This window comes from Trichosurus vulpecula, chromosome 5, assembly GCF_011100635.1.
Source record: "Trichosurus vulpecula isolate mTriVul1 chromosome 5, mTriVul1.pri, whole genome shotgun sequence".
In the NCBI taxonomy this organism is placed as follows: Eukaryota; Metazoa; Chordata; class Mammalia; order Diprotodontia; family Phalangeridae; genus Trichosurus; species Trichosurus vulpecula.
Window position 1 is genome coordinate 300689328 of NC_050577.1, and position 25571 is coordinate 300714898.

General features: G+C 50.3%; 1 protein-coding gene and 1 non-coding gene across 4 annotated transcripts in view; one reads left to right on the forward strand and one right to left on the reverse strand.

Annotated features, from left to right (window-relative positions):
- The first annotated feature begins 230 nt into the window (after positions 1-230).
- LOC118852508 lies at positions 231-381 on the forward strand. The gene has a single exon (XR_005010580.1). It is a non-coding gene; the product is annotated as a U12 minor spliceosomal RNA (small nuclear RNA).
- Positions 382-1848: 1467 nt separating this feature from the next.
- Positions 1849-25571, reverse strand: part of LOC118850182 (NADH-cytochrome b5 reductase 3) — a 34265-nt gene continuing 10542 nt past the window's right edge. For all 3 annotated transcript variants that reach the window (XM_036759396.1, XM_036759397.1, XM_036759398.1), the window contains exons 2-9: positions 22360-22491; positions 16667-16739; positions 15029-15135; positions 13103-13232; positions 9602-9685; positions 8966-9051; positions 4457-4556; positions 1849-4012 (exon numbers count right to left, since the gene is read on the reverse strand). In XM_036759396.1, coding sequence (XP_036615291.1) covers positions 3840-4012; positions 4457-4556; positions 8966-9051; positions 9602-9685; positions 13103-13232; positions 15029-15135; positions 16667-16739; positions 22360-22491 — 885 coding nt within the window. In that variant the 3' untranslated portion in view covers positions 1849-3839. The remainder of the gene's footprint in view (positions 4013-4456; positions 4557-8965; positions 9052-9601; positions 9686-13102; positions 13233-15028; positions 15136-16666; positions 16740-22359; positions 22492-25571) is intronic.

The following is a 25571-nucleotide window of genomic DNA, read 5'->3' on the forward strand; positions in this document are numbered from 1 at the left end:
ATCCCATGAACCCCCGCGATGCCGGCTTTCGATTTACATACGGAGAACGGAGTGTTAAAGGGCCTTCTTTCCCCCTTCCGTAAAAACTTGAAAACACGCGACGGAAATTCATTGAGCCGTCTCGTAAGGAGTACGGCTCGTGCTCGGTGCGTCGGGGCGCTCACTGACTCACCCTAAGTGAGAGAGGTCTGGGAACGCCTCCCAGCCACGCTTAGGAGGTTTTTCTGGTTATGCCTTAAACTTATGAGTAAGGAAAATAACGATTCGGGGTGACGCCCGAATCCTCACTACATATGTGAGAAGAATTTTTGAGCGGGTACAGGTTGTCCCTATGGTGACCCGCCTACTTTAGCGGGATGCCTCGGTGTAGCGATCTGCCCGTACCCCGCCTCCATGAGTGTGCAAAAAGCAGTGTTGGGTGAAAGCTTCTTTAACAGCAGGAGAGGCGATGCGCGTTCAAGCTCTTATTAAGCACGTGCGTATGCGGAGATACAACGGTCATCATATAGTGCCTCCCTGTCTTCCTCTTTCCGCGCTAAAGGATTTCAATTGGGCAAGGATGGATAGAAAGCGGAGGCCCACGGATCTGGGTCCAAACCGAGGGGGAGGCAGCCACAATCAGCAAGCACTCACACACTCACATTAAGTGCCTGCCTCGAAGGGGGCGGGGCTTTTAAGTGTCTGTTTTAATGCCGAGCTTGTCCCCTCGCGTACCGAGCAGGCAGGTAGTGAGCTCCCCAAGCCTGCACACTTTCCCTCGGAGGTTGCAGTATCCCGGCTCAGAAAGGAGGGGGAGGGGCCTGACTACACGTGGGTAACGGAGTAGATTGGGTGCGGTCCAAGGTCCTTTTCCGCGCTGGGATTTGAGGTTCTCCTGAAGAGAGCGGGCTAACGTTCATCTGTCCACACCCGCCGCCTCCCGGAAGCCGAGACCTTCGGGAGCCGGTATTAACGGTCTCCTGCCAGCAGGGGGAGGAGGTTCGCTGCGGGAGAGAACTGGAACCCTGGGACTGCTCGGCGAGCCGCGGATGCCCGGCCCTGAGCCTTACAGCGGTCGCGATCGTGAAGAACTCTTTATTATTCCTATTAATTAAGCCTTCCCGTTTGCGAAGCGCTCCCCCCGCTTATTAGAAACCCAAGCCCAGCACCGGGGATCGACCTGGCCCCCGACCCTGGCACCCAGGGGAGTCCTTGGCAGGCCTGGATGAGAATCCAGCTCCCCTGGCTTCCAGGCTTTAAGTACCTGTGACACGTGATTGATGGCTGTGTGACCTTGGACCAGTCCCTAGCCTCTCTCTCTCTCTCTCTCTCTCATCCTTCCACTCTGGACTTCCCGGGGACCTTTTAAACCACAATGTGCTACATACATAAAAGTGTATTCTCGTTATGAATGAATGAATAAAAAAGCACGTGGTAAGGAGCTTAGACGCAGATAAATATCGAGGCAGTCCCAGCTCTCTGCACCGCCACCATCATCAGTCAAAAATCTAGCGTTACTAGCTCCCTCCACCCCAGGGCTAAGAGAGTGGAGTCCAAGGATCTGGATTCAAATTCTGCCACTGACGTTATAGTCTGTGACCTGGGGCAAGTCACCCTACTCCTGAGGGCTTCCTTGTCTCATCTGAAAATTAAGGACCCCGACATCGATGACTGAGCAAGTGCCTCTCAGGCCTAATCAATGGATCGATCCATAAGGGTTGCTATTCCATTCCAGTGTGGGCAGCCCTCCTCCTGGTGTGGAGCCCCCCAAACCTGCCCTTCAGAGACCGGGAGAGCCAGCCTCCCCGGCTTCTGTTTCCTGGAGGAAAGCTGATTCATTCCTTGACAAAGAAACAGCCACAGCAAAGCAACACTGAGCAAAGTTTTATTCTATTTTCTGCACAAAAAAAAAAACAAATTGTAGCCTGGAAGAAAGCCACTATTGGAGACAGAAGCGGGACAAAGGTATTGGTGGCAGCACCCTCTGCCCTGACCCAGCTGCTGCCCAGGGAGCCCAGGTGGAGCCAGGATGTGGAGAGGTGCCTTTGGGGGAGCAAACCCGGGCAGCCCCCACCACATCTTCCCTTCACCAGCCCACGGGTCCCAAGGTTCTGCCCCGCTGGGAATGACAGGTGCCCTTGGAGTCACCACAAGGTGGGACACTAGTGGCCCAATGCAGAAGGTGGCCTCAGGTCTCCTCTCTCTGCAGCTCCTGCTTCTGCTTCCCTCTTGGCCACCCTCTCACCTTCCCATCAGCACACACACAAGTACAGTCATTCATCTCCACATGGGCGTACATGAGCGAGCACACACACGCACACCTCGCCTTCCTGCTTCTCCACCCAGCCTGGCCAAGCGACCCTGTCCCTCTGATGCCAAGGGACGACTATTATTTGCAAAGTAACATGTGAAGGGGGGAAGGAGTCACTGAGCAGAGGGAGGCCCCTCAAAAAAGGGAAGGAAAGAAAAGCCACACATGTGGTACAGCCAGATAGAAGTTAGATGGCCTGGCCTCTTGGCATGAGAACGAAGGAGGTGGGACCCCCTGGGCTGAGATGGTGAAGCTTGGTTCCAAGAGGGTCTCTGCCCTGGTGGGGGGAGAACACTTTGGAATCTGCCTTCCTCTTGAGGCTGCCATTGGAAGGGGAAGGAGCAGGAGGAGGGGGCTGGGACCCTTGGCCAACCATGCCAAAGGAGAAAAAAAATTAAGGCCCTTGGAATCTGTCTCTTTTTCCTCTCTCCCTCTGTCCCACCCTCCCTCTCTCCTGTTTCTCTGTCTCTGTGTTTCTCTGTCTCTCTCTCTCACACACACACAACACACACACCCCACACTCCTTGACCACTTGGGGTCCTGTATAGACTTCCCATCAGACCATCAGAGGAGATGGACCCTCTTGCCCAATAATTCTGCATTCATACCATTCCTGGCCCAATCGCAGCTGTGGCCCCAGGTTTCAGGTTCCCTTCCTTACAAATTCTCCATAGCTCCAAAAGACAAACAGCTTTCTTTCCATTTCCCTTCTGAGTCAGAGGAGCAAACAAACCAATCACCACCAGCTAACAAGGCCTACAGGAGTAAGCCTGCCCTCCCTGTTCTCTGGAGACCATCTAGGCCCCCGGTATGGCCCGGGATCAATGCCTTCCTCCATCATGACTTCCCTGCCGCCTGGCACTTTTGGAGCTGGCCCTGTCTTGCTCCCACCTGACTCAGAAGCCCCCTTCAGAACTTCAAAGCTGCCCCAGCCTGAAGAAGGGGTAGTGGGCCTGTGAGATCCCCTGTGTGCTACATACAGGCTCTGCTCAAGCTCATGAGAGAGAGATGGGTTCTCAAGATACCACGGAGGGGCCCCTGGATAGACGATGGCCCCAAGGGAGCCCAGATCAGCCATGGCTGGAGCCACCTCCTTTGGAGAAACCCTTTCTTGCATGGGAGCTGGATTAATTGAAGAAAACAAATTAAAAATTTAGAAAAGAGGAAGAGACTCCTGAATTTTTAGGCAGTGTGTGACTGAAAGAAATGAACTGTGAAAAGATGTTTCAATGTCTGGGAGTGGCTATGTTCCTGCTGAGTGACAGACATGACCATCCACCTGGGAAACTGTCACCCCTGGCAGAAAAACTGAATTGAGTCACCCACTCAGCATGGGAGGGGAAGGTACAAAGGCTTGCCGGCTTTACTAGGGGGGAAGGGCTGCCAGTCTAGAGACCTATGGTCGGGTGTTGCTTCCCAGCACCTGACATGAGCCCATTTGTTTCTGTGTATGTATGTGCGCATATGGGTAAATGTATGTATATATGTGACCTTGTTCCCATAAACCAGCTCCCCACCCTGCTGTGCTGCCCTAGGTCACTGTCCCCCACTAAAAGGAGAAGCGCAGGTCCTTGGAGTACCCCACTTTGTCCAGGTTGGGGATGCAGGCATACTGGATCATGGGAGGAGGCCCACACATAAGGATCAGGGGATCGACTTCAGGAGGTGGCATATGCTCTCGAATCATGTCCTCGTTCACAAACCCTTGGCTGTAGTCCCAATCTGAAGGGTCAAGGGAGGGGGAACAAATAGATTGTTTTGTTTTGTGGCTGACCTGGTGAAAATTTCCTCAATTCCCCTTTCCCTCCCCAGCCCCACCTGTGGATGTCTTATTTATCCCTCAAGGCCCCTGCTCAAATGAACCACCTCCTCCATGAGGCCTTCCCTGATTTCCCACCCAGGCTGAAGTGAGGTGGGGCAGGAGCCTTGGACTTGGAGACAGCCACTGGACTCTCAGTTCTGCTCAGAACCCTTCTTTTGGGGCCATGTACAAGGAGCTCCCCCAGATGCCCAGAGGGGTTGTCCAGCCTCTGCTGGAAGATCTCCAGGGAAAGGGAGTCCCACCACTGACATAGCTCCCTCCCTCTGGGACAGCCCCCCACCTGTGAGACAACCCGCCCACCACTGGGACAGCCCCTCCCTCTGGGACATTCCCCATCCCCTCACCTTCAGGGGCTTTATCCACAGTGAACCAGAGCTTAAACTGGGCCGAGTGCTGGTTCCTCAGTTCCTCCAGCTCTGGGCGGAGCAGAATGTCCTTCTCTGTCTGCAGGAAGGAGGGCCCCGGGTAAAGACAGAGTCAGACAGGGGTGGGGAGAGATGGTGGCTCAGCCCAGCCCTCCCCCAGGATGCTCAGCCATGAATGGGGGGGATGTTCTTCCTTCTTGTGACCCCAACCCCTACCCCACCTGCTCTTGAGCCCACAGGTAATATGGTCTCACGGGCCTAAAGCACTTTGTAGACCCTGAAAATGTACAAAAATGGCGGTTCCTATGACCTTCCTTCTTATCCCACAGGGAGAACACTGCTGAGATTAGAACCTGGCAGCTTTTATTCCTCCACAGCTGAGTAACAGCTACGGTGATCTAGGCTAGGGTCATCTAGGCCATCCCTCTGCCTCTGGGAGGTTGCCCCTAAAGGACCCCCAAAGGTGAAGCAAGCATTCCAAAGACCCTCCCTGGCAAGCATCCTGCTCCTGCCCCCCAGTCCCCGGGGGACCTCGATGTTCCAATGAGAGCTCCAAAGGGCCAAAGAGAAGAACTCGAGGGGAAGCCGGCCTGAGCAGGAGGCAGGAAGAGTTCAAGTCTAGTCTCTGCCTCTGACACATTCTGGCTGTGTAACCTCTCAGGTAACCCAGACAACTCTCTGGGCTCTGAGCTGCACCGCCCCCCCAGGCTAGCACGATCCAGCTTCAGACACCTATTAGCAGGGTCACCCTGGGCAAGGCACTAAACCTTTCTACCTGCCTCAGTTTCCTCATCTGTAACATGAAGGTCCCAGGTACCTGAAGTGCCCAGTGCCCAAGGAGCCCTGGGTTCTGGCCATCTCTGCCCTCAGCCTGTGGCCCACCCCCTGGAGGCATCAGTGAACCAGATCCTCAGACAGCAATCCTCCCCACCCCCAATGCTCATTGACCGCTTAGACCGCCAGGCTGTGTCTCTGGGTCAGGAAGCTTGAGCCCCACCATGATGGTGGCTATTTCTAGTGTTGCTGGGCCAAGGTGACCACGACCATGAGCTGGTGGAGAAGCAAAGACCAGCCCACAGCCTCTCTGGACACCCCATTTCTGAGTCCAGCTAGGACTGCAGTAGACACAGGGCCTAGAACGCTTCCATCTCCTCTCTCAACCCTCCCCACATGCTCCTCTTCCTTTCCTCAGGCCAGGCCTCTGACAACCCTGTGCCCCCCGAGAGCCTTCAGGAAGGTGGTCAAGTCACACAATTATAGTAGAGCCAGAAGGGACCCTAGAAGTCATGAAACTACGCCCTCCCTACTTTACAGAGGAGGGAAAAGGCACAGAGATTTGCCCAAGGTCACACAGATCATACATGTCAAAGCTAGATTTGAACCCAGGTCCCCCAACTCAAAGTCAGCACTCTGTTCCCCATGTAACACTGTCTAGGGCCTTCACTTTACAGATGGGGAGAGTGGAGCCCCAGGAGAGGCAGCAGCACCTGCCCAGGGGGCCCCAGTGGCAGAGCAAGAAGCTAGGTCCCTGGTGCCCAGTCCAGGGCCCTTTCCTGATACCACATGGCCTATGGCACATCCCAGGGCTCAGGCAGCCGGAGGGAGCTCTCGGTGGGAGCTGACCCATGTTCCCCGTGTTCTAAAGTGACAAGGCTCCCACGTCTCCATGGTGCAGCAGCATGAGTGAGTAAGAGAAGGCTTTATCCTTGGGCTGAAAGAAGACTTTGTTTGGGACTGTCCTGGGGCCTCAGGCTGCAAGGGGCCGAGGACAGATGTGACCCACGGGTCTGAATCCCAGAATCCCAGGGGATGGGATTCTAATCCAGTGTAAACCAGAACAAAAATCTCCTCTACAACACACCCTACAGGCGATCAAGCAGGCTTTGGCCGAAGACCTCAGTGATGAGAAGCTCACTACCTCACAAAGCAGCCATCAGACAAAGTTCTACCATCAGACAGCTCCCACAGGTAGCAGGACCTCTGAAGAGGGCAGTGATGAGGTCAGGACCCAGACTGAAGGGGGCTGAGAAGAGGGCAAGAGGAGAGGATGGGGAGGCAGTGTAGATGGCTGATCCATGGAGTTTGGCTGAGAGAGGGAGGAGTGTGGGAGGTGAGGAAGGTTTGGAATCACCCAGGGAAGAACAAAAGGACTCTGCAATGAGGGCCTAGCTGAAGCTAGATAGCATGCACTGACGAGTGTCCAGTCATCATGGCTGCCTGACTTCCTCAGGCTCCATTGGGTAACAGGAAGGAGGGAAGGAAGGAGGGAGGGAAGGAGGGAAGGAAGGAAGGAAGGAAGGAAGGAAGGAAGGAAGGAAGGAAGGAAGGAAGGAAGGAAGGAAGGAGAGAAGGAGGGAGGGAGGGAGGGAAGGAGGGAAGGAAGGAATTGAGAAAGGATAGAGGCAGGTCCTCCTTTATCACGTCAGAGAACAGAGAAATGGACCTTAGAGTGAGTGTGGTTTCCACCTCTTCCTCTTGCCTTTTTTGCATAAAAAAAGAAAGAGTCAGGCCCCAGTGTTGGGGTCACCATGGCAACCTCTGGGGGTCCAGCTGCCACAGTCTGAACCGTGATTTCCCGAAGAATGAGGCAGCCCAGCACAATGCAGTTTTTCTTCAGATGCCTGGGCGGGGCCACCCACAAGAAGACTAAACAAAAACTGAACAGACATCTCTCCTTGAGGGAGCCACTTCCCTGGAAGTCAGAGGTAGCAGGGGCCTTTGAGATCCCAGCTTGTGGGGAGGGTCAGCAGTGGGGAACTGAGACTTAGCCTGGCTCTGGCCCTCACACAGAGGGTCACAGAGGTAGGAGGTGGGATTTGAACCCAAGGCTATTTTAGCTCCACTGGTCATGGGCTCACACCTTTAGACAGTGGGAGCTATTCTAGTGCAGCTCCCCCCCCACCCCACTCCCACCTTACAGATGATGACACTGAGGCCCAGGGCAGTTCCGTGATTGCCCGTAGTCCCACAGCCAGCTAGTGTCAAAGGGGAGATTGGAAGCCAGACCTTCTGAGTCTCAGCCCAGCATCATCTGGGCCACCACACCTCCCCTCCTAGGTCTAGGTGGCCTCTGCCACCCACTCAGAGTCTGATGGTCTGTCCACCTCCCTGCCCAATGTGTGAGCCCCTTCGGAGGGTGGGTGCTCACATGCCCTGCCCCCTACCCAAAGCTCCATCATGGAGCCTTCCTGAGGCAGGAGACTAGACTGGTGCCCTCCAAGGCTTCCCCTCCCCCTCTGAGATGCTGGGAGTCAATAGTTGCAGAATGGATTGGGTCACAGGCCATATACAACCACCAGCCCCCAGAGGGGGCTCAGGCCAAAGTTAAAAGCCTGGAGGCAGGCCCTGAGAGAAGAGGCTCCAACAGGAGCCTGGGAAGCCCCTGGGATTATCCCACAGATAGGAGAATGCTGGAGAGAAGGGCAAAAGCATCCCTGCGAAGGCCCCAACTAAAGAAATGGGGCTGGGAGCTGGCGTGGGCCTCCAGAGAAGAGAGGAGACAAGAGAGGAAGGCCCCTGAAACAGAGGCGGGGGTGTCCCGGGGCAAGAGTCAGAAGGGCCTATAGAAGTCATTGATCATACCGAAGGGCAGCTGGGGGTGCCTCAGTGCACACAGAGCCAGGCCTGGAATTGGAAAGACTCATCCTCAGGAGTTTAAATCCAGCCTCAGACACTTACTAGCTGTGTGACCCTGGTCAAGTCACTTAACCCTGCTTGCCTCAGTTTCCTCATCTGTAAAATCGGCTGGAGAAGGAAATGACAAACCCCTCCAGTGTCTCTGCCAAGAAAACCCCAAATGGGGTCATGAAGAGTTGGATGTGACTGAAAAATGACTCAATGACCACATACAGAATGGGGAAACTGAGGCCCAGGGAGCAGAAGTGACTCGCCCAAAGTCATTGATAGGATCACAGATCTAGAACTGATCTAGAACTAGATCTAGAACTGGAAGGGACCTTCGAACCTCTATGAGCCTCAGCTTCCTCACCTGTAAAAAGCAGATAATGACCCTCAATGGCAGGGGAGGGAGAGGGGACAGTAGGGCAGGCCTTAATCTGTGGCCTAAGCCTTGTAGAAGACATTCATTGGGTTGTGGGAAAGGCAGAGCGAACCTGGAGAACTTGCAAGTCCTAGGGATGCCCTGGGAGCCACCAGGTCAGCACTGCCTCCAGCTCCTCTGTCCCATGAGCATTGATTAGGCAGCAGGCCTTGGGCTGGGCACTGGGGCCTAGGCCATGCTGCCCTCAAGAGGCTTCCGTTCTACTGGGGGCGGGGAGACTACGCCATGAAAGACTAGGTCCAAGGCAGGAGAGAAGCCGCACAACGTGAGACCACAGAAGGCTTCCCCAGGACGGCACCTAAGCTGAGACTGGAGGGAAGGCCAAGGCCCAACAGGGGCAGCCAACACCCAATCTGGTTTGCCCACATGGGAGCCTACCTGTGCCTTCAGGGTAGGGCGTTTCAGGAGACCCAGGGGACAGGACTGACCTGATTGGCAAACAGCAAGTGGCAGATGGTGTGGTCATCAGGGTCCTTCATGATGGCACGGATTAACTGCAGCATCGGGGTGATGCCTGGAAGAAAACCGGTGTGTGTGTGTGTGTGTGTGTGTGTGTGTGTGTGTGTGTGTGTGTGTTCCTGTCCTCAACTCCCCCTCCCACTTTGGGCTGGGGCAGGTAGGTGGGGGGCAGCTGTAAATGAACCCCCCAAACCATCGTGTCCAACCAGCCAAGAGCATGTGTAAAGCAGCCCCAGGACAGCTGGAGTCCACTTAGCCCTGTCCTAGGACCCGGTTTGGGGCCCGTTGGGCAAGCAGGATAGAAACAGTCTGAGAGCCTAGGAAATGTCCTTTCCAACTGCTTTTAGAATCCTTGCTAACAACCTTTACCTGTTCTTACTTTCTTGGATTTTTTTTATGAACTTGGGGCCTGCCTTTTACTGGAAAATAATTGGACATTTTTATCAAAGAGACTGTTTATCTAAACCCCCAGTCTCTGAGTGATCCAATATGGCAGCCAGGCAGGGCCTTGTCCCACCAGGGTCCCCAGGGAGCTCAGGTTCCAAGCTGAAGGAGGTGGGGCAGGGAGTGGTGCCCCACAGGCCCAAAGACCCCTTCTCACCTACCTGTCCCCCCTGCAATCATGCCCACTGATTTCACTATCTTCATGGCAGGCTCCGACTTCTTGTCAGGACGGATGGCAAACTTCCCTGGAAGACAGACCCATTATATGAAACAAAATAGGACCAAGAAAGCTTCGAAAATGTGCCTCCTACTCAGGGCCAGGACGTCAGCCATCATTTACCCAGTCCCCACATTTAACATCCAGAGAGAAGAAGGGGTTGACCCCGGCTCATCCCCCCAGAAAGGAGCCCAGGGAGGATTTAAATTCAGGCCTGTGAAAGGGCCTGTTTTCCCACGTCTCAGATGAAGGATGGACAGAAAGCACTTATTGATTCCTACAGAAATCTGCAAGAAAACTAGGATCTTGTTTTAATTAATAATTCACCTTTTCTGAATTAAAGAAAAGTATAACCGAAGGCCACATAATTATAATGATCAAGATGAGTGGCCTTGAAGAAGAGGTAAAAAAATGCACTTCCAGAGCTACAGTGTCAAGTGACAAAGATGACACACTTTGGCCAGGTGGGATTTACGCCCCAAATGCATGGCTGCTTCAGTGTTAGTAGAACTAGAAACACATTTGACCATATTAAAAACAAAAATCAGCCGACGTTATCAGTTTTGTTGTTCAGTTGTTTCAGTCATATCTGATTCTTTGTGACCCCATTTGGAGTTTTTTGGGTAAAGATACTAGAGTGGTTTGCCATTTCCTTCTCTAGCTCATTTTACAGATGAGGAAACTGAGGCATAGGAGGCTGGATTTGAACTCAGGAAAACGAGTCTTCCTGATTCTAAGCCCAGCATTCTATGCACTGTGGTGCCACCTAGCTTCCCAATTTTATCAATAGATGCAGAGAAAATTTTCTACAAGATCCAACACCCATTCCTATTGAAAAAACCTAGAAACTATAGGAATAAATGTCTATGTCCTTAATATGCAAAGTAGAATCTATCTGATAGCAACAGCCAGTCTTATCTGTCATGGGGATAAACTAGAAACTTTCCCATAAGATCAGGGGTAAACAAAGATGGTCTTTGTCAACATCCCCGATCACCATAGTGCCAGAAAAGCTAAGTATGGCAATGAGACAAGAAAATGAAATTGAGGGAAGAAGCAGAATCAAAGAAGAAACAAAATAACTGCTTTTGGCCAATGAAATATGATGGTTTGAAAGCGTTCACTGCAGAACTAACTGAAAAAATGAACAACGTTGGGAAAGTGGTAGGGTGTAAAGCAAACCCACATAAATCAGCCACATTTCTGTATATTACCAATGAAATCCAGCAGGAAGAGACAGAATGAGAAATTCCATTTAAAACAACTACAGAAAATATAAAGTATTTGGAATTCTGCCTTCCAAAACAAACACCGGAACCATAGCAACACATTTACAACTCTTTACACAAATAAAGACAGAACTAAATATTGGAGAAATATCACTTGCTCATGGGTGGGCGAAGCCAACAGAATAAAAATGACTTACTACCTAAATTATTTTATTTATTCATATCAATCAAACTACTAAGGGATTACTTTATGGAGCTAGTACAAATATGACAAAATTCATCTAAAAGGACAAAAGCTCAAGAATCTGAAGGGAATGAATTTTTAAAAGTGGGAAGGAAGGGGGCCTAACAGTATCAGATACACTAGAAAGCAACAATTACGTAAATAATTAGGTAGTGTTTAAATAAAGAGATTGATCCATGGAATGTCAGGTAAGAAACATATGTTTCTTAATGAAACTTTCAGAAAAACATAAGAAACATTCAGAAAAAACATGAGAAACAAATGAGCCCAATAGCTTAGCATTTAATAAACCCAAAGATCCCATCTATTGGGGAAAAAACTCACTATTCTTCAAAAACTATTGAGAAAAGTGGAAAATAGTCTGGAAGAAACCAGGTCTAACCTAAACCTCACACCATATGCCATTGATAAGTGCCAAATGGGTACATGACTTGGACATAAAGAGTGGCATAAACAAATTACAGAATCAAGGAAGAAATTACCTGTTAGATACATGGATAAGGGAAGAGTTCATGACCAATCAAGAGGTAGAGAAGATCACAACTGGTAAAATGGGCAATTTTTATTACTTAAAATTCAAGGTTTTTTTAAACAAACAAAATCAATGCAGCAAAAATGAGAACATAAAAGCAGGCAAATGGGAAAAATATTGACAGCAAATTTTTCTGAAAAAAAGATTTCATGTCTAAGATGTATAGGGAACTGTTTTAAACTTATAAGAATTTACCTACAGAGCCATTTACTTAAAGGATCTAGAGTATTAACTACAAAACTAATTGAAACAATTAACAACTTTAGTGAAATTACAGGATACAAAATAAAGCCACCTAAATCATCAGCATTTTTGAATCTTGCCAATAAAATCTAGCAGGAAGATGTTGAAGGATAAGGACAAGCAGTTTTCATAGGAAGAAATCCAAGCTATCACTAGCCATGTAAGAAAAAATTAATCACTACTGATTAGAAAAATGTAAATTAACGTAACTGTGAGATTACAAATCATACCCATCAGGTTGTCAAAGATGACAAAAAGGGAAAAGGACAAATTCTGGCAGGGCTGTAGGAAAGCAGGTATATTGATCCAATGCTGTTGGAGTTGTGAACTGGTCTAGCCATTCTGGAAAGCAATTTGGAATTATGCCCCCAAAACAATTAACTGTGTTTGATGCAGGAAGGACACCATTATTAGGTCTATACTCCAAAGAGATCAAAGAGGAAAAGACCCATATATACCAAACTATTTATAGCAGCTCTGTTTGCAGTGGGAAAGAATTGGAAACTAAGGGCATGCCCATCAGTTGAGGAATACTGAGAAATTTATGGTATATAAATGTGTTGGAAAACTAGTGTCTTGTAAGAAATGATGAGCAGGGGGGCTTCAGAAAAACCTGAGAAGACTTGTATGAACTGATACAAAGTGAAATGAGCAGAACCGGGAGAGAACAATTTATATGATAACAACACCGCAAAGATAAACAAAAACTTTGAAAGACTTAATAACTCTCATAAACACAATGACCAACCACGATTCCAGAGCTGATGATGAAAGGTGCTGCCCCCCTCCTGGTATAGAAGTGATGGGCCCAGAGTGCAGATGGAAGCATTTTTTTATATGGCCAATGGGGAAGTTTGTTTTAGCTGGACTATACATATTTATAATCAGGAATTTTCTTTTTCTTGTTTTCTCAACTGCAAGAGAGAGTGGGCAGGAGCGTAGGTGGCATGTCATTTGAAAATAAAAACATTTAAAAGAGAAATAGAAAATGCACTTTCCTCTTTTTTTGTAGAAGTGAAGGATTGTGGAGCTGGAACACTGTATGTTGCATCAGACTTGATCCATATGCTGATTAGTTTTAATCAATTGCCTTGTTTTTCCTTTGCTTTTTTTTTTCGTTCTCTATTACATTCTTGATCTCTTTGGAAGTCAAGGTGATATGAAAACACAAAATGGCAAAAACTGAAACCAATTCACCTTTACCACGGTAGACCAGCAGTCCACTAGGGCCTCTGAAGTCAATGGTGTCACCAATTTTCAGACTCTCCAGGTATTGGGACATCTTCCCACCAGCAGGAAACTTGGGATTTGTGTCTTTGAAGTAAATCTAGAAAACACCCCCCCATTTAAGTCAAACCCTAAGGGCAGCAGCCCCACGAGGTCTGGGCCAGCCCCTCCTCCTGGGGGTACCTCCCAAACTGGGGGCACCTCCCAAACTGGGGGCTTCTAGCTGTCTCCTGGCTGCCCTGGGCCTCCCGGTAGGGCCCATCCTTCTCAAGAACAGCCCTGACCCTCATCTTCCCTCCCCACCACCTGCCAGCCTGAGTCCTTTTCCCTAATATTGAAAAGCAGCCTGACCACTTAGTAGTAACATAGAAATGATTAATAACAATTTAATAGGTTCCAGTTCATCGAATATCAGAGCTGGGAGGGACCTTAGCAATAAAATCAACCCTTTCATTCTATGGGTGAGGAATCGTGAGATCCTAGACATAGAGCTGGAAGGGACCTCAGAGCCCATTTAGGTCCAACACTTTACAGATGGGTAAACTGAGTCACAGAGAGGGGAAAGTGATTTCCCAAGGTCACTTAGGCAGTAAGCTTAGAAGTAAGAGTTGAACTTTCGTCTTCTGACTATGTGGCCAATGGTCTTCGAATTGTACCAAACAGCTTCCCATCATCAACGTCCAGAGAAGGAAGGTCACTTACTCAAGGTCACATAGCAACATTAAGCTCCCCAAGGATGCTTATATGCAAATTCTAAGTCCCCCCCCCCCCCCCCCGCAAGAAGTGCATACCTCAAGTTGAAATTTCAGACCCTTTGGCAGGCTAGTTAGGGAATAAGGAAGAGAGAGAAGAAAGAAAGCCCAGAATTTAGAGTCTGAGAACTGGGTTTGAACCCCTCTGCCAGTCACATGATGCTATGAGCAGTCATTTCACCTAAGACTCATTTTCCCTGGCCTATTAAATAAGAGAGTTGGCCTAGATGGTCTCCAAGTTCCCTTCCAGCCCTGAGTCATACAGTTCTAGGAAAGGGTCTTTGGGGGTGGGGGTGGGGGGGATATTCTGGTTGCCTCACCTGCCCAGGAAGGAGGTAAGGGTCCCTGCTTGGGCCACCCATTCCACTGTACACCCACCACCCTCTCCAGCCCCCTACGACCCCCCCAACCCCCCCCCCCAAATGTGCTCATACCATTGCCTAATGCCCTGGGATGACTCCACCCTATAAGGTGAGAACTCCCAGCCTCAGGCTCCCTATACACTCATTGGACCCTTCGGACAATGGGAATGTCATCAGCTCCTATGGATTTAATGACCACCTCTATCTTGCTGCCCTCACCTCTCTCCCAAATGCTAGCCTCGCATCTCCAGCTGTCTTTTGGACACCTCAAACTCCACATGTACAAAACCGAATTTCATTATCTGACCCCTCCCCCCAAGACCTCCCCTCTTCTTGGTTTTCCTATCACTATCAAGGATACCACCAGCCCCCCAGTCCTCCAGGCTCACAGCCTTCTTCCATTCCATTCTCAATTCTCTCTCTCAAACCCACAGATCCAGATTTTACCTCTGTAATCTCACAACATCTCTTGGCCAGCATGAAGCCTCCCAAAGGCTTTGATGAGCCACAGTAACCTGTAAGCTGCTGACCAAGGGAGCTGTGTGGGGAGTGGGGAGGAAGATGGAAAAAAGCAGATTCCAAAGGATGTGGTCTGCTGTTTACGAGGTGATGGCTGGATCTCATTAGCTCGAAATTAAACAGGGGGCTCTAGTTCCATGATGGAAAACAAAGTAACAAAGGGCAGCTCCTTGAGAGTCAGAGGAGATGCTCGGGCCTCGAGAGTGCCAGCAGACAGCAGCCCCCGGCCCGGGGCCCCTGGCATTGGGGGAGGTGGGGCTCACCTTGATAACCAGATCCACATAGCCTTTGTCATCATCACTGGAGACCGGGGTGTAGGGCCGGATGACCAGGTTCCCATCGATCCGGGCTGAGAGGTAAATGTGCTGACCTGGAGAGGGATGGAGCAGGAGGCAGGGGCTTCAGGGCGGCCCCCTCTAGACTAGGGATTCCTCCCACAGTCAGCCTGGGGAAGCCTGCGGCGGGGCCCACGCCAGAGCCACGGGGTGAGATCGGCTGTGGCTGTTCACTCCTGTCCGACTCTTCGTGACCCCATTTGGGGTTTTCTTGGCAAAGCTACTGGGGTGGTGAAATGCATGACATCAAATCCCGCAGGTCACAGAGGAAACCGGTTATACTGGAATATGGCAGTCAGAAAGTGAAACAAGTTCGAAGGGATCAGAGTAAAAAGCCTTGATAGAGGAGGAGGAAGAGGAAGAGGAGGAGGGAAGGGAGGAGGAGGAAAAGGCAGAGGAAGAGGAGGAGGAGGAAGAAGAGGAGGAGGAAGAGGAAGAGGAGGAGGGAAGGGAGGAGGAGGAAAAGGCAGGAGGAAGAGGAGGAGGAGGAAGAAGAGGAGGAGGAAGAGGAAGAGGAGGAGGAGGAAGAGGAGGAAGAAGAGGAGGAGGAGGAGGAGAGGAGGGAAGGGAGGAGGAGGAAAAGGCAGAGGAAGAGGAGGAGGAGGAAGAAGAGGAGGAGGAAGAAGAAGAGGAGGAGGAAGAGGAGGAGGAAGAAGAGGAGGAAGAGGAGGAGGAAAGGGAGGAGGAGGAGGAAGAGGAGGAGGCTGCAGGTGGTAGCTGAGGCAGCAGCAGCAGCAGCAGGAGCAGGAGCTCACCTCTACCCCCAGCAGTCATAGCCCAGTGGTTGACACCCAGTAATCAGTGCTCTTGAATTCTGGAGTACAAAATGGGAGTCCCCAGGCCAGACATTCATCCTGGGCCTTCAGACTGAGTCACCAGGAGCTCCCGCAGAGATGGCACCACCCACTTTTTCCCCTTTTCTTACATATGAGAAATGCCCGTTTGCTTTGGTGTTTACATTTAGCCTAAAAATAAAGTGTATTTTTCAAAATGAGTTCCCCCCCCCAAAGGAGAGGCTCTCTGGCCTTCTTTGGCCAGGACAGGTGAGGAAGCCTGCCCGCCCCACCATGCTCCAGGGATGGGTTGGTTACTTTGGTTGCTACCTTTATTTTTCTTTTCTTCCTCATTTTTTATTACGAAGGGTGGAATTCTAGACGGGGCAGGGGCCCATATGTATGTATGGGAACTACATATATGTATATGCATAAAGACAAAAATGCATACAACAGTCACAGGGGAGGAGAGATAATGCCAAACCAAAATATATCCGTAAAAATTAAACTACAATAAAAAGAGTGCTTTTGAGCAGGAGAGTTCACAACCTCACTGACCAGCTATGCTGGATACTCAAAGAATCCGACCAGGGACCAAACTGGCCGAAAAGAAAACGCACAAGGCAGAAAACAGAGAGTGAGGCTGGATGCAGCTAAATTGGACCCCTGCCCTTGGAGCTCCCAGAAGATACATCTCCACCTCCCCTCCCCTCCCTGCCTCCCAGGGCCCAGGGAGAGCTGGACTTCCTGCCAGACTTCCCCTGGGATCCCCAAGGCCAGGAGCAGGACTCACCGATGGGGAGGCCCAGCACGTGCTGTGGAGACGGGAGGGCGAACCGGAATCTCCGTGTGTCGTGGCTGATATTCTGGGAGGGGGAATAAACAACAATGTTCTAATTAACAGCAGTCAGACCATGGAGGTACAAAGGTTTGAGGACTGGCCTTAAAGTCAGAGTTCGAGTCTTACTTCAGACCTATACTGGCTATGGGACCCTGGACCAAGTCACTTAACCTCTTCATGCCCCAGGCAACCCAGAGAAGGTGCCAACCAGCATTAGCCGGGGAGTGTGGGACCTCACTGGTGCCATCCCTACCCCCTCATTTCTGAAGCATCTCAAGGCACTTCCTTCACAACACCTCTTTGGAATAGTCACATTAGAGAAATTATATACAAGAAGAAACCAAAGTTAAGACGGTTCCAGTTTACCCAGCTAACAACTATCAGGACAGCATTCACACCCTGATCTTCTGCCTCCAAGTTCAGAACTCTTTGTCATATATAATGTGTAGCATCCATGAAAAAGACTGGGAAAGTCCCAGGGTCCTCACCCTTGAGGAAGGACTTGGGGCTGCCCGGCTGCCAGGACTTCTGCTCACTTTATCAACCAGATGGGAACCCCCATCTGTCCATCTGACTCTCCACACAAGCTAACTTGTCCAGGAAGCCCTTGGTGTAGGGCAGAGGGATCGGCCTTGGCCTCAAGACCCGAGTTTGAATGCCTTCCTTGTTCTTAGACACCCACTAGCTCTACAGCCTTGCACCAGTCCCCTCCGTGCATTTCAGCCTCCTCTTCTGATCCCTTCTAGCCATAGGATCACCCCCTGATCGGTCCTTGCCCTCCCAGAGCCATCCCCATGATAGTCCTACCCTGTATCCTAATCTCTGCCTCCCTTCCCCAGCAGGTCAGGAATCTCCAGAATTCTCAGGAATTCTCAGGAATGTAGGTCAGCATCTCAAAGCTGGAAGGAAGCTCACTGAGGGCGAACTGAGGTAGCCCAGGAATTCCTCATACCGTGAGCCTGATGATCAGCCCCCCAGCCTCTGCCTGAAAGCCCTCTGGTCATGAGGCTGTCGGACCCTCACCTCCCAATAGCAGCCCCCTCTATCTCCAGATATCACAATTGTTAGGAAGTTTGTTTTCCCTCTGACAGAGCTCGAATCAAATCCCATGCCTGGTTTCCCCCTCCCCGGCCAAGCAGAGTGAGGCTAATCCCTCATCCAAAGAGACAGCCTTGAAGACAGGGCAGTGAGGTGGCCTTGGAGTCAGGAAGTTGTTAAGTCATTTCTTCATTTCTGATTCTCTGTGATTCCAGCTGGGGTTTTCTTGGCAAAGCTACTGGAGTGGTTTGCCATTTCCTTCTTCAGGAGTCAGGAGGACCTGAGTTCAAGTCCAGCCTTAGACACTTACTAGCTGTGTGACCCTGGGCAAGTCACTTTGTCCTGTCTGTCTCAGTTTCCTCATCTGTAAAATGAGCTGGAGAAGGAAATGGCAAACAGTCCAGTATCTCCACCAAGAAAACCCCAAATGGGGTGACAAAGAGTCAGTTACAACCAGACAACAACAGCTTAAAGACAGCCAGCCTTCCTGGCTCCCGCCCCCTCAAGGCTCCTCATGACCCGAAACACTGGACACTCTCAAGGGGAGGGATCGACTTTCAACGTTGCCGAGCAGAGCCAGGCCCAGGTGAAGCCTTGTCTCTGGGTCCTCCCAGTGTGTCCCGGCCCTTCGGCCTCCTGGCTGCCCTGCCCTCCCTGGGGCGTCCAGAGCTGACCCCACTGTCCCATATGAGGCAGATAGGGCAGAGCCCGGGGCACTCTCCCCTCTCAAATGCAGCCTTGGCCCTTGGGGCTTCTCTGCTTTGTTCTGGTGTTGGTTACCATGGCCCCTTTGTGGGCTCACTCTAAGCTGGCAGCCCCCAAAACACCCCCTCCCATCCTTCCATGACCCAACTGGGCTTGAGCAGGGGCAGACAGGATGTTCCATCTCTCTGGCCTGTGACTGCTCCCTGACCTGGAACCTCTGGGGAGGAAGGAACAGAGCCACATTCGGAAAGGGTCCAAACCAGAGCCCAGCGCCCTTAAAAGGCTGATTGGGGCTGGAAACTCCAATCAGGACCAGATGAGGCTTAGCCTGGACAGGAGAAGGCTCTAGTGGGGGGGGGGGGTGCCTAAAGACTTCACTGTCCTTAAGGACCATTGTTTCACTGGCACCCCGAGGGCACAGAATGACAGGGAGACTCAATGTAAGGAAAATCTAAGAATCAGGGTTCTTCATGTATAACCCATAAAATTGCTTACTGTCTCAGGGAGGAGGGAAGGAGGGAGAGAAGAAACTTGGAACTCAAAATAAAATGAATGTTTAAAATTGTCTTTACATGTCATTGGGGGAAAAATAAAACATTATTTAAAAAAAAGAGTCAGGGTTCTTCAGGGGTAGAACCAGCTGCCTTGAGAGGTAGTGAGTTTCTCATCACTAAAAGGTCTTTCAGCAGAGGCTTCTTGCCAGGAAGACAGAGAGGGGATTTCCTGTTCAGGCAAAAATAGACTAGAGGCCCTCTGAGCTGTCTCCTGAAATGAACTGTGTCCTCCCAATCAGGGCTTCGGGAGGAAAGCCCAGAGCCAATGGGATCCCATTCTCCTCACAAAGGTGTGTTGGGGGATCAAGGGGTGTGGCAGGGCAGTAGAATGGAGAGGTTCTAATTCAATCTAGGCCCTCTCAAAAACAATCCATACCTCCCCGTTGACCTAAAGTACAAAACATTCGAATTCACTGGACCAGAATTCCAGGAATTCTAGTCTTCTGACCCCAAACCTCCCTTTCCAGCCTCAACTCCTCCTCTTACTGAGCTCCGCCATTACTGTCAGCAGGCTGGGCCTCAGTTTCCCCATCTGTAGAATGGCCTCAGTGGTCTCTGGAGCCCTTCCAGATCTAGACCAGGGATCTGATCATGTAGCTACCTGCGTGACCCTGGGCAAGTCACTTAAAATCTCATGTTTTGTTTTCTTCAACTGAAAACTAAGGGGGTTTGGTGAGCTCAAAATCTAGGATCCCAGGACCAGATGAACTTCCTGAGGCAGCCAACACTCTGACATCTTCCTACTTTATGTGGCCATCATCCCAGGACAAAATGACTCAGGAGGTTTGGTGAGTGGCCAAACACTCCTAAGGAGGGTCTGGATGCTGAGCTTGGGGCTGGAGCTTGGATTATCAAACCACAGGCATGGTGTGGAGGTGGCTGATTATCCCTGAGAAGGAGGGAAACAGGCCAAAGAAGCTACTCCGTGCTCCTACCCACCTTGGATCAGAGAAGGAATGACTCACAAAATGGCAGAGCTGGGAGGGGCCTGAGAACAGGGGATGTCAGGGCTGGGAGGGGACTGAGAACAAGGGATGTCAGAGCTGGGAGAGAGCTTAGAACAGGGAATGTCAGGGACGACAATGCCTCATAAGAGTAAATGTAAGCTTGGGTTATTGACTCCACCAGTACAAGATGGGGGAGGTGGGTCCCCATTATATGAGCCAAGCTGAAGAAGCTGGGGAGGCTTAGCCAGGAGAAGGGGAGACCCAGAGGGACCAGGAGAACCAGTGCCTGAAGGGCTATCCCATGAAGAGGAACCCGCTTGGCCCCAAACTCTAACTGGGGTTGGTGGGTGGAAATTGCCTCTGGCATCAGGAAAAAATGTGTGGTAAAGAGAACTGCCCCAGGGTGAGCTAGTGAGTGCCCTGTCCCCGAGGTGCTCAGGCAGAGTCTGGCTGGCCATTGGCCCAGGGCAGGGTGGGGTGAGGCCCCTCTGGCTCTGAGAGTCACGCCCACCATGCCCTACTTAGCAGGGCTAGGTGAGGACCAAAAATAAGGCGGGCGGGTGTGCCAGGCTTTGGTGAAATAAATAATGCTGAGAAAGAGTCACCTCGGGGAACTCTACCTGTCAGTCCTGGGAGCCGGCCCAGCTGTGAGATCATCCGGTCAGGAGAAAGGGAGAGTGTGTTGGCTTGGTTCAAAGTGGGGGAGGGGAGGAAGAGAATTTTTAATAGGTGAGTGGGTTGGCTTCCATCCCTCCTGTTTGTGTGGAACATTCAGGTCTGATCCAGAAAAAAGTCAACCCAGTTCCCCGGACCAGAGTCCTTTGCAAGCCTGGAAGCTAGAACAAGGCCTGGACCTGCACTGGGTGGCTTTGGAGTCAGGAAGCCCAGAGTTCAATTGTGTCAGAGTCCAGACACATAAGCTTTGTGACCTTGGGTGAGTCACTCGGCTGCTCCCTGCTTCAGTTTCCATAAAACGAGGATAACTTATTGGGGGGTTAGGAGGAAATAACATGGAAAGCATGTGCTGCGCAAACCTTGAAAGCTCTCTAGGAACAAAAGCTAGAATGATCAGGGGATCAAGGAGAGTGCTATGTAAATGCTAGCTGTCAGTATGACTATCATTATCATCATTTTCAGCTCAGAGGTGGCATTTGGGGAAGGCTGGTTGGCTAATCCAACCCCACACCAGCTGTTGTTCTTAGGATGTGCCTTCTAAAGGCTCAGCCTGGACCAACATGCTCCAGGGCTGAGGTCTGGCAACAGTTCCTGATTTCTCAGACCTAGCCTTCCTCAGTCCAACGTGAGGTCTGCCCCTTGACCGTGTCTCTTCCTCCTACCTAGGACCCCCTCCTTTCTGCTCTGCTCTTTCTCTGGAATCCCTCGTAGGAACATTGGAAATAGGCTCCCTAAGTTATTGAGCTGTGTGTACTCTTTGCCCCAGCAATGCTAAGTCTATGTCCCAAAGAGATCAAAGAAAAAAGATAAAGGCCCTACATGTACAAAAATATTGATAGTGGCTCTTTTTGTGGTGGCAAAGAATTAGAAACTGAGGGAATGCCCATCGGCTGGGGAATGGCTGAACAAGTTGTGGTACATGGAGGTGCTGTGAGAAACGAGGAAGGCCATGGTTTCAGAGAAACCTGGGAAGACTTGCCTGAACGGATGCAGGATGAGCAGAACCTGGAAAACAATTTATATAATAAAACACAGTAAAAACAAGTAACTTTGAATTAAGGATTATTGATCAATGCAATGACTCATGGAGGACTCAAGATGAAGCCGGCTGCCCACTTCCTAACAGAGAAGAGACGGCCTCAAGGTGAAGACTCAAACTCAGATCCCAGCCAACGCAGGAATGGGAGTATGCATGTTTGTTACAAGGCTTATTGTTTTCCCTTTTTTCTTGGTGTGCATGGAGTGGGAAGGAGCCAAGAAGAGTTTGTAGGGAAAGAAAATAGATTTTTATTTATATTTTAAAAAATTGTAAAAAAAGATGTAAAACAAAAATGAAAAAAATTAAATATATAGAAGAATCCTATTACTTTGTGCATTGACCAGCTTTTCTGATTTTTCTTCAAAGCCCCTACAGGCCTAACGCACAGGCTATTGATGAAGGTAGTTGCTGCGCAGCCCTCCAGAGGAGAATAGGATGGATGAGTATTCCCAGGGTCTGTACCTAGTCAGAGTTCAGGAGACATTAGCTACTGGTGGCGGGATCTGGGATCTGGGATCCAGAGGCAGAGGGGACACAGCCCCCCACCCAGCCCAACCAGGAAGGAGCTAATTCTAAGGGCACTCGATCCCTCTGACTTTGCAGCACCTCGGCCTTGCTGAGAGGAAGGAACATCCTCAAGTCTAGGCCTCTCGGCATCCCCACCTGAGGCTGGGCCCTGTCACTCACCTCTTTGTCAATCAGCCTCAGCGGGTACTTCACCTCAGGGTTCTCTAGGGTGATGGGGGGCGCTGACTTCCCGAAAAGCTTCATGAAGAGGCTGTAGATGAACCAGACGGGGGATAGCACGAAGCTACCCAACTGCAAAGCAATGGGGAAAAGTCAGTGAGGGCCCATTAGAACCCTGCAAGGGAGAGAAACTGAGGCATCTGATACCCTCCCTGGTGGGAAAACTTGGCCTCAATGAGACCCTTCCCTGGCAGGTGGAATGGGCCGGCTTTTTCAGGGAGCCCTCGAAGGGTCACAGAGGGGGACCCTGAAGGCCGTTGTGAAACCCTTTCATTTTCCAGATGAGAGAACCTGGAGGGTAAAGGACTCATCCGAGGTCATTCAGACAGGACCAGGATTTGTGTGAGGATGGGTCAGGGCTGGCCCACAGCAAGGAGAGGAAAGTCAGGTTGACCTGACTCACCCCTGAATGACCCCGGCCAGCCCACATCCTGGGTGCCCTCCCCAGCAGACTCACCCTGCCCCAAAACCTTATGTCCTTCCCAAGCCTCAAATAAATGTAAAGGATTGTCCCCCTCTCCCCTGCACGCACGCACGCGCGCGCGCGCGCACACACACACACACACACACAGACATACACACAAAAACACACCCCTTTTTAAAATTATTTGTTATAAGGGACAGATCTCTGGAAGGGGGACGAGGAGGGTACATTGGGAAGTATCAGTGATGTAAAGACAAGAGATCAATAGACACATATTTGAGGAAGGTATATATGAAAAATGCAAAAGATTATTACAGTTATCAAGGGGACTTTCTAGAGCTCTCAAGCCCCTGTTTGCCATGTGGTGATAGAAGAGAGAGTGCAGGATGGAGTCGAATCCTGGGTTCAAATCCTGCCTCTGACATGCATTAGCCCTAGGACCCTTAGACTATTAGCCCCTTGGAACTTGTCCCAACCTCAGTTTCTTTATCCATAAATTGGGTGGGATAATAGCCCAGAAGCCACTCCCCAGGACTATTGTGAGAGTCCAGTAAAGCTCTCTGGAAAACAAGCATTGACAGAAAAGGGAAACCAAAGACTAGACCAAGGACACCCAGCAGTAAGGGTTAGGTCTGCATTAGAGGCTTCCCGAGGATATCCATTAGCCCACACCACCTCAGGAATCACTGTTAACATTATATATATATGAAATATATAACATTACATCACATCGCATCGTATCGTATTATTATGTTATGTGATATGGCACTGCGTTGTGTTGTGTTGTGTTGTGTTATATCGTATTATATATGCACACACACACACACACACACACATATACACAGAGAAAGAGAGAGAGAGAGAGTCGGAGGGTTAGGGTTATACTTTACAAAAATGGGCAGGTAGGTGGCACAGTGGATAGAAACAGGAGGACCTGAGTTCAAATTTGGCCTAAGACACTAGTTGTGTGACCCTGGCCAAGTTACTTCACCCTGTTGCCTCAGTTTCCTCATCTGTAAAATGAGCTAGAAAAGGAAACAGCCAACCACTCTAGTGTCTTTGCTAAGAAAACCCCACATGGCGTCACAGAGAGTCAGACGTGACTGAACAACGACTTCTTAAAAGTATGGGGTGAGAATGCACAAATTGGTTTTGCTTAACAGAAATATTTGTGACAAAGGTTTTTGTTTCTTTTAAATAGGTGGAAGAGAAGGGACATTTTTGTTAATGGAAAACAATTATCACTTTAAAAAAAAAGAAATCCTATAGGGTAAGAGATTTCCAGAAGAAAACTCCCCCAGAAAAGAGCTCTGGAATATCTGGGAAGGCCTAAAAGAAGGAGGCAGGGGGGCTCCCAGGGCCGAGTTTCCGGAAAGGCCCTTGGGGCAGGTCTGAGGTTATTTTGGGATTCTGTCCCCATGTGCCCCCCTCCCGCTTCCCAGGAAGCCACCCCAGGGTCCAGCGGAGGAGTGAGGCTGCATTCCTCAGCTTCTATCGCCTTTCCTCCACCCTCTCTCACCCCAGACTCAACCACAAAGACCACAGAGTCACAGGAGCCACAGAGGCTGCTCTGTCTGGGCCTGTTATGAGCAGGGATCCCCTCCCTCCTCCACAAGGCCAACCCTGAACAACAGAGAACTCCCTCTATGTGCTGAGGCTGCCCCGTCTGCTTTTAAGGTTCCAATCACTCTACAAGCAATGTGCCAGGTAAGTCCTGGGGAAGCAAAAAGGGGCAAAAGATGGTCCCTGCTCTCCAGGAGCTCACAATAGTGGAGTCCTTCATTACACTGAACCAAAACCTGTTTCTCTCTAACTCTAGATAAAAGGAATTAGACAACCCCTCCCCCCCAATAAAGACATACACCCACACCTACACACACTCCCATATACACTTGTACATCTACACACACACACACCCTTGTTCCAATTCTGCCCTGGGGTGGGCCAGGCGGACCCTGCCTAGTCTCCCAAGCTCAAGACCACCCTAAAGATATGGAGAAACAAATGAAAAAGGGAAGGGCTCCCACAAGAGACAGGGGAGGAGACCAGAAAAAGAAAGTCTTAAGGAGGCAGCCACCAAAAGGAAAATAAACAAACGAACCAAACCCCACAAGGCCAGGAGACCACTTAGTATAGGGGCACTGCTTATGCCAGTAATGGTGACAGTAATAATAATGATATTTAAATACTGCTTTACAGTGTCTGATGAACCCAAGGACGCATGTCAAAAGGGGAATGGACAAGAACTACTGGGAAACCTGAAAAGCAATCTGGCATAAAATTAGGTTTAGACCAACAGCTTATACCATACACCACATACCCACCAAAACCCCAATTTTACAGACTGGGAGAGGTTGAGTGACTTGCCCAGGGCCACACATCCTAGGAAGTGTTTGAGGCTCCAGGTCTAGTACTCTGCTTTTCCTCCTACTGATTTTAATCTGACTCCCTGGGACTCCTACCTATTGACCCCTTAATTCTTTGGTCCCACCCTAATCCTGATTCCACATGGCAGCCTGTCAAATCATAGGGCTAGAAGGGGACCTTGGTGGCATCCTAAGCCAGAAAGGAGACAATCCAGTCTTTGCCATAGGGAGTCCATTGGGAGGGAGCCCACAGCCTCCCAGATCAGCCTATCCCACTTTCACACAGCTCAGATGCTTAGGAAGGAGCCTATGCAAGCCTCCTTGTAACTCCCACCCAGGCTCCTAGCTCTCGAGAGCCTGCA